Source organism: Rhopilema esculentum, chromosome 3, assembly GCF_057945365.1.
Source record: "Rhopilema esculentum isolate cy_ngs chromosome 3, ASM5794536v1, whole genome shotgun sequence".
NCBI lineage: Eukaryota > Metazoa > Cnidaria > Scyphozoa > Rhizostomeae > Rhizostomatidae > Rhopilema > Rhopilema esculentum.
The window spans coordinates 7,833,996-7,842,754 of record NC_142817.1 but is presented as its reverse complement, the minus strand read 5'-3'; the positions used below and the strand labels follow the sequence as shown (position 1 = coordinate 7,842,754).

At 36.3% G+C, this 8,759-nt stretch overlaps 1 protein-coding gene across 1 annotated transcript; it reads right to left on the bottom strand.

Annotated features, from left to right (window-relative positions):
* Positions 1-314: 314 nt before the first annotated feature.
* LOC135692778 (mitochondrial intermembrane space import and assembly protein 40-B) lies at positions 315-2,840 on the bottom strand. The gene is made up of 3 exons (XM_065211076.2): positions 2,688-2,840; positions 995-1,241; positions 315-589 (listed from the first exon to the last, which is right to left on the bottom strand). Exons 1-3 carry the CDS (start codon positions 2,707-2,709, stop codon positions 334-336), a joined length of 525 nt encoding a protein of 174 aa, XP_065067148.2. The 5' UTR covers positions 2,710-2,840; the 3' UTR covers positions 315-333.
* Positions 2,841-8,759: the final 5,919 nt, after the last annotated feature.

The following is an 8,759-nucleotide window of genomic DNA, read 5'->3' as shown; positions in this document are numbered from 1 at the left end:
AAGTTTTAACCACTAGAAAATTACAACAGCAAAACTATGTGTGATTATTGCTTCAACAATGAAATATTTGCAAACAATATCCAGTCATTGCTTAAATGAAAAATAGTATCCAGACATATCGAGAATCACAAATCTTGATTCTATGATAAAATAATTTCAGAAACAATTTCTTTCTTTTTGTAAATGATTTATCACCAGCCAGTCATTTTTAAAACATATAGAGAATACTTTCCTGTAAACAATAGTTCTTTAAAAAACTCACAATGATGGACACACACCTAACAAGGAAACTGAGAATTATAAACATCACATGCCTATAAAACTAGAACCTAATTAGCTCTTATCTGCACCTGTTTCATTTTCAAGATTATCAGTTACTGCTACTTTTTCATCAACTTTATCTTCCGAAGATTCAGTTCTAAGTTCCTCTGAAATTTCTTTTTCTATTTCTGGTTTGTCAGCATTTGTTTCAATGGATTCATTGTTAGCCGAAACTGGCACATTTTCAATGTTTTCTACGTCTTTCTTGTCACTATCATCATCCATAGAATAAACTTCTGGGTGCTGCACAAAGCATTCTTGCATTGACCTACAAATAAATAATAGTAAAACACCATAATTTGTGGGCTGCAAGCAAATTAAAAAAATATTGATAATATTGTTTGATGATTGCATTGAGAAGGAAACCGAGAGTACTGTCTACATTGCCACAGATTGGCTAACGCTAATAAATCGTTAACAACCCATTTGATATAAATGTTGTTATCAACGTTCATCCCATAAGTCAGATTTTGTAGTATAGATATTTGAGCAAGCCTGGCCTTTTGTATTTGAAGATCTGATGGGACCTAATGTATGCAGGTTTGATTGCATTCACAACGAGTGGCTAAAATGATAGGAATGCTTCTAAATTATGGCAAAATAACATATCATTTGAAATGCAATGAGTATTTAAACAAGCAGAAAACACTTAAAGTTGATAGAGTGTGTTTACCTAAATTGATCAATGCAATCTGAGCCCTTAGGATCTGCCTCACTAAAATGAAAGCAAGAGAACGAGGCTCTAAATTCTTGGCCACATGGCCCATCTGCCATTCCTTGAAGACATGGACAGTTCCAATTAATTTCGCCATCAGGTTTGATTAGCCCCATATGCTCTTCATCTTCTTTTTCGTATTCCAATTTAATCTGTGATGGCTCATCTAATTCTTCTTTGGATAAGAAAATGATTGTATCCTTGCCTGTTAGCAATGGTAAACAAAATATTTTACTACCAAAAAATTCAATTAACTTTATTGAAAAAAATTTTGACATAGAAACATTAATGAGTATCAATTCCAAAATATCTTGCGATACATTATCTGATAAAAACTGGAACAGAAATTGCAACGAAACTATGTCTGATAAAAACATAGCACCTAACAAACTTCCAAATAATGAAATGCATATATATTAGATCAAATCAAGCAATGCTGAAACTTTCTGCTCAAACCAATAAATTTCAACTTAAAATAAAATCCTGATTATGTCACCCCCTCATCTTTAGTTTCAGGCTCTTTTTTACAAAAAAAATTCTTAGAAAAACTCTGCATACAATGTATCCAGGGTGGAATCTATGCAAGATACATCAGAGATATCCAGTGTGCACTAATTATTTCCCATTGTTTTTTCCATTGCTCTACTATCTATAGCTAGAGTATCTCTGGTGTGAGCCTAAACATGGATTCCACCCAGTGGCAATGTATGACCAAAATTATCAGGGTGAAATCCATGTAAACTTCACACTGGATATTGGCCAGTAAATTAAGAAATGTGCTGAACATTTTACAGCTGAATGTGAATGCCAAAAAGTTGTATGATATACAAGCATGATAAAATCTATTAACCATCCTTTTCACCAACAACAGTTGTTTTTAAGTCATACACTGCCTCCCAAACACTGGCAGCCAACCCATCTCCACCTTAACACAGACGTATTATTATTTCTTTGTTATACAATAGCTAGTATGCCAAGGGAGTTACGCAGTTTTTGCCGAAATCTCTAGCATAAGTTACATGGATTCCATCCTGCAAAATTTCAGGAAAATAAAGAAATGGCAGTTTCCAACAAGACCTCAGGTGTGCAAGGCCTTGCCCCTTAAGGGGCAAAATTACTCATCAACTTGAACAGTTTCATAGATACCAACAGTTGAAATAACATTCGTATTTTTTCTACCATATACCTTAATGATAACAGCCAACTTTACTTCATTATTCATGTTTTTAAATTACAAATAAAATTTCGTTTTAATTTATAAAACTCAAACTCAAAATCTTTATCAGCAAAAATAAATGTTAATTACAATATACCAAGAATTAAAAATTAGAATACAAAAGTTAGCATTTTCAAAAATTCAATTAATTAAGTACATCAGATAAATTGGTTTTGTTATGCTGAAGGACACATGAGAAAAACTCGCGAGGAGCTATCGAGTCATATGTCCTAGTGACGTATTTAAACTCAAGATTATAATTTCCATTTCAGTTTGAAGTAGTGTATAACAGTAAAAGTAAAAAATTAAGGATGTAAGAGTATAGAAAAAATATATACATTTATATAAAGGCGTTAGGCTTTTAAAGGCATACTCTGATATGAATTCTGCTGGTCATGTCATATGCAGCAAACAGGATATAGGAATTGTTTATACCTTGCTGTATCTGGCGCGACATTCTTCTGGACTTCTCTCTCTTTATTTTAATAACGAACGTAATAATGTTAAAGTTACGAAACTGTCTGAAATCCGGCTTCCATCTTACATCGAGTCCATGAGGTCAAAGAACTTTGTTGTTGCAGTTGTCATGTGCTGCACCGCAGTTACATTTATTTTGCCACGCATTGTCCAGCAGAAAATAGAGAGCTACGGAAAGTAGGTATCCTTGTGGCACCCCGTGCGCTCCCGCTATTGTAGCCCTGCTTCCAAGTCATAGGCAACAAAATCGCCTATAGGCTGCAAATGAAGAGTTATCGAATGATGAGGACACAAGACTCTATTTTCAGAACTTCTGAATCTGAAATACATTTTTCCTGAAAGTGCATCATCATTTATGACATACCCCTAAATGTGCACATCTGTACATGAGAAGAAATCACTGTAACTTTATGAACAGTGCCAAAATAACAGTAATCCGTTAGGAACCTTCAAATCTTTCATTGGCCATTTCTCACTCAACTTTTTGACACATTATTGCATATTTAGGTATCTCATGGCGATGGTGATCTTTTAGATTGTTTGGTCAAAAGGCAAAATTCTGATAATGGATTTGTTCTGACGTAACCTTGACGTCACCCAGATGGACCCTTTAGGCGCGTAATGCCAAAGAAAGATTCAAATTGTTGAAGGACAAAAGTTGAAGCTGGACCCTTTTACCAAGCCTATCAAAGATATTTTAAGAACATCACAAAATATGATTTGTTAAACCCAATTCATGTGTCCCTCTGTTCTTGGAATTAATCACCTCTCTAAGGACCGAGATTCTGGGGGGGCCGTTGGGGCCTTGGCCCCTCCAAAAAACGTATGTAGTATAAGGAAAAATACTTTTTTGTAAAATATGGCTGTTTTTACACTTCGGAATGTTAGGGCTGCACCTTTCAGTGATATACATTGTATATAGCTTTTCAGCAAAGGTTTCCATTCTCTACCCCCCCCCCCCCATCCATCTTTGAATTTTAATGTACAGCAATATGCTCTTATCGCTGGGCGTTGCGTGCTTTCGTATCTCCTAGCATATCTCTGGATATATTCTCGCAAATGATATCTTTGTAAGATAATTTTGTCAGGTGGCCGCTAAAATCGTGGCCATGTCCTTCGTCACCCTGTGTATGAAATTACAACCTGCCCTTCATTGGTCCTTCCTCTGCCCCTCTTTGCATACTTACTTTATGGATAATTAAAATTCTGAAAAAGGATGATATTCTTTACAACGATTCGCTCCTTGTTTACCGATAAGATGAAGCCTCTCTGTAGACGATGGCAAATAAAAGGACCGGCTGATTCAAAGATACTGTGAATCAAAGCCGACATGTTCATCAAGGGTCAAACGCAAGTTGTGGTAACCTCGGCTTACTGACCACGCAGTGAAAGCCTGGGAGGCTAGCCGTGTTTGCACAACCAAAGGACATAATCCAAATAAGTTGTTCAAGAAGATAATACGGTGATACGATTGTCCCGTTGAATGGTCTACGGATAGACTTTCAAACAAATTCTCGTTGATTAAAGTTCGCGCTGGGAGACAGGTTTGACAAGGAATTACAAGAACGTATCACTTTCAGAAATAAAGAGACAAACCTGGATGAATACGAAAATAGCCTTATCGTTGTCTTCTCTCATTAGTGATTCGAAAGGGGAGGGGGCGAGGTGGGGGAAAGCATAGACATTGGCATAACGGATGAAGATTGTTTTTGGGGTCATAATGTGGATCTTGCCGGAATATTATTGCTTCATCGGGAAAGAAAAGCCCGAACAGAGCCTGAAATGCGAAAAAATTGCCAGATAATCGAGGCTGCAGCTCTTCCAGCTCCCATGTCTCTTACGTATAGGCCAATCATAGATATCAGGGTAGGGTTAAATTGTAAAAGTCCTGTATGAAATTTACTAAGGTTGCAAGGGAAGAAATTTTCGATAACATAGGCGTGACAGGCCTGCTGTAGGTGTGGTCATATGATTAAATTCTTGGTGAAACGAAAATAAGTGACGACGCCCCACACGCCCTTAAACACAACAGTCATTATCCATCTGAAAACGTTTTGTTTATCATCAGGTTCTGTAAACAGCTTTTGTGAATGCGAGGCTACCCCCTAAAAGATACCGAAGAGTTTTTACATATCCGAAAGTCCACAGATAACTAATCCATGGATTTCTTGACTGAAATACAATTTGCTTGATGCACGATACGAGTCAGTCATGTACATGGCTTCCCTCTCTTGATAATGGCTGTCAAACTATCAAGACAGATTGTAACATTTGTAAGGAAAATCGTCAAATGGCTTAACATTGTTCGTGTACTGAGTACTTTGAGAGTGCCGAATATGTCAGATTATAAATGTTTGACCCAACGTTTGCTATTTCTGAGACATAAGACTGAATTTTGCAAACAAATGCAAGGAAGTTAGAAGTTTCAGTAAATATGCTATCACATAGAAAGGATCTTTGCCAGTGAAAATGGTTGTTCTAGTTGGTATATGAGGCACACTATCATTTCGATATGAAAAAGCCACAAGCAGTGTGGGAGTGGAATTTGGCCAGATTTTTATTGCGCTTAATATTAACCAGAATGATAGGTAATTGGAATCAGTATAGATAATGGAATTTTAACTGCCAGCCTTGAAATTAGCAAGTAATTAAGATATATGGGTGATAGTGATAAGGATGTTTAAAGCGCTACTTAGCCAATCATCGGTTGCAAAGGCCATTCTAGGCTATACGTCATCCAATCAAATTCAAACGCTTATCCTGGCTTTTGTCCCTCGTTTACTCCTTTACGAGGTTTAAGGACTTAATAACCGATGCATAACGGTCACCTGCCCTCGCCGCCAACCGCAAAGCCGCAAGCATGCCGAAGTCAGATGGCTTCAAAGAAACAGTTCCTACCCACATAAGGCAGACCTCCTGTGAAACTGATTCAGTTTCCAAGCTGAAAATCAATGCACGCAACTGCTTGTGGAAATTGGAGTGCTGGTCCTGTGTAAACTGAAACCACGGAAATGAAAAAATTCCCACGACAAACACAAAAGGAGCTGCAATATTTATTTTCACTAGCATTCATTAAATTTATATGGTGTTCCTTAAAATCTGCAAGTTCTTATAACTACACAGCTCCGGTCGATGCCGATCATTGTTATCTGCTTCAAACCAAAATATTCCTCGTCTTTTTCGATATCCTATCTATCATAAAAACAAGGGTCGCCAGAAGCGGGGAATTTGGGGGTTTGATAAAACATGATATATGATAAAATCTAATAAATATAGGTTTATTCTCAGCACCATGCTCCCTCCCCCTTATAAGAATTTCATTCATACAGTAAAGAGCAATGAAAACAGACTGGGACTGTGTTTTAACCATGTTACTTTACGTTATGCAAAAGATTATTCCAGGGAGTGCATGGCTACAGGGACCGCGAAAGCGAAGAGTTCTAGCCCCCTCAATCTGTGATATGCTCCACGGTCTTTGCCTGGCTACGAAACTCGATAGTGAGCTTCTCTTTCGAAATCTGCATAAAGCAAAATGCAGTTTAAATACAAAATATGTGCATCATAACTATCTTCCCCCTTTCAAAATGGAATTTTGTGCGAGGGCGAAATTATGAAAGAAGGAAGGTGAAAGTAGGAAAGAAGTAAATTGCCATTTGGATTGCATCTAGAACTACTTTAAACTCCCATACCTGCTTGTTCCTTGTTTTATAGGGCTTTCTTTCAGATGAGAAGACAGTAACTGTTTCATCAAGATTTAGTTTTCTAACGAAAAGCATTATCCCCCTCTAGTTAGAAATGAATACTTTGGGGTTAGGGACGAGTGCACTGTTTTTATGTTGACCACATGACCAAACACTTTATCTTCTAGCTGATTACATGGAAGCTGGATAATCATATCTGAAATATTTTGGGTCCAATAAATCAAAGATATTCCGGGTCAGTAAAATTATAAATAGAAAAGAGAAAATCAGCAGAAGGCAGAAAATAACCACGCTAGGCCTAAGTCAAACAAACTGATAATACAGAAGTAAACATTGTTTGCAAAAGAAAAGAATGTTTAACAGGAAGATGGGATTTCAAAAGTTGAAACAAAGATATAGGGAGAAGTGCAAATTCATTTTTGTAAGGAAAACCGATACAGTTGTAGGAATGCTATGAAATCACTACACAGTAATTATATACCCAGGGGTCAAAAAATAATGTATCCATGACGTCCATGGCAATACTGTGGGTGTCACGATTTTCACGATTTCTTTCTAACGATCGTGTCCCGGTGGTTGTTAACTTGAATGCCGAAGACAAAATTGTTTACATAGAGAAATCGTTTTTTGCGACAAATGTTTTGAAGTAAAAGTCAAAATGTTCTAAGAACTCTGAATTATGACAGAGAAAAGAGTGGGGGGGGGGGGCTAAAACAGAACAAGAAGGATCATGACTGGTGATTCATTGGTGAATTTTTGCATTCCTAGCGAAAAGTGGGGAAAGGCTAAAACACCCCAGCCCCCTGATCCCCTGTCTCATTAACTGTATTTTTTTACCACTAAGCTGAAAGGGTTTCTTCCGCAGAGGAATGATTTCTGATATCCAGAGCAATTTCAATTAAAGAGTAAAAGAGAGGAGACATAATGCCTATCCACAATTAAGAGCTTTTCTAGTTTCCTCTAGGTTGTTTCATTTTGAAGAATCTTATGTTGTTTCTTTGCTATGGAATAGCTCAAGAGCGAAGACAGTATTCTTAAAGAAAAAAATTCTAGCTGTGGGTAACATTTGAGACAAAGTCAATCCAGCTTTCACTAGAAAAAATTCCCTCGATAAAAATTTCGTAAAGAATTTCCTTAAAATAAGAATAAACGAAATGATGCAATTTTATATCCCCTTTTTATTGTGTCTTAACATGCTGAAGGAGTAAAGGAGTGTGGGATTAGAATCGTGTTTCATTAGTTTTACTGTTTCTATGAAACTTGGTTTATTTTCAGCAAAAAACTGCACTACAAGCTCAAAGCTCATGATGAATGCAAATAACTTTCCTATCCTGTGTTTTTTCTTCTCATTTTATAAATCTGAAACTTCTGTTTATGGGTATGATGAAGTTCAGAGTGACCCTCAATTCATAGCTTAATACTTGGTAACACAACAGCTTATTGCAATATTTTGCAGTAAGGTATAATTGATGTAGAAAAAACAATAAACGTACTTGATTATCAATTTCTTTGTTTCGGCTTGTAGCCTTCAAAAGTATTCAAATATTCGAAACTTTTGCATACCAGGGAAAACGAAATTGCCTATCTGTGTACATAAATAAATGGTAAATGAAATTTGCTTTAGATGCTAGTCTAATGTTTATGTTAGGCAGATTTTAAAGCCGTTTTTTATTGGAAAAATTTCCTGTGTCAACATGTGTACAACCTTAAGCCTTCTTATTTTCAAAAGAATTTCATAATGTGAATTTAGTTATATTTTCGAAAAGCGACGTTGCATTATTTGACAAGATACAAATTTGACCTGGCAGCACCGAGCAAGGAATCCAAAAAATGTAAGACTGAAGAGAAAGAGAATTATTTTGAATAATATTAAGTCGTCTTCAGTATTTTCCAAAATTTTCCAAAAAGACCTTGTTGCCTTTGCATATATTTAGGCTATTTAAAATTTTAGCATTTAATACCCTAATAATTGATTAGTTGTTGTGCTAAAAGTGTTTTGGGGGGAAAGTGTATAAATGGTTTTTGTGTCGTAAAAAATAAAGAGGGTTGTTGAGGGGGTATTGTCTGAGGGGCCACGGGGCGATGTGCTCCCTAGTAGCATCCTATCAAAGAAAAATTTCGCTTTTCAGATAAACCAAAAATATATATTTGTGCGCTTTTTTTCAAAAGATTATTTATTTAAAAGAGGTCGACAAACTGTTTCTCTGATGGCTGAATTGGACTAATAAATACACTGCTGAAATCAAAAACACAAACTTCCTCCAGAAAGCATTTACATTACTGATACATCTTTGAAGTTCTTCAATCTCTTTTCCTAGTTGTTGGCGAA

Excerpts from the sequence above, each read along its gene's own strand:
- LOC135692778 (XM_065211076.2), bottom strand. The coding sequence starts at position 2,709 with ATGTCGCGCCAGATACAGCAAG. Across the intron at positions 1,242-2,687 it reads GTCGCGCCAGATACAGCAAG|GCAAGGATACAATCATTTTC; the intron begins GTATAAACAATT and ends CATTGCTAACAG. Across the intron at positions 590-994 it reads GATTGCATTGATCAATTTAG|GTCAATGCAAGAATGCTTTG; the intron begins GTAAACACACTC and ends ATTTATTTGTAG.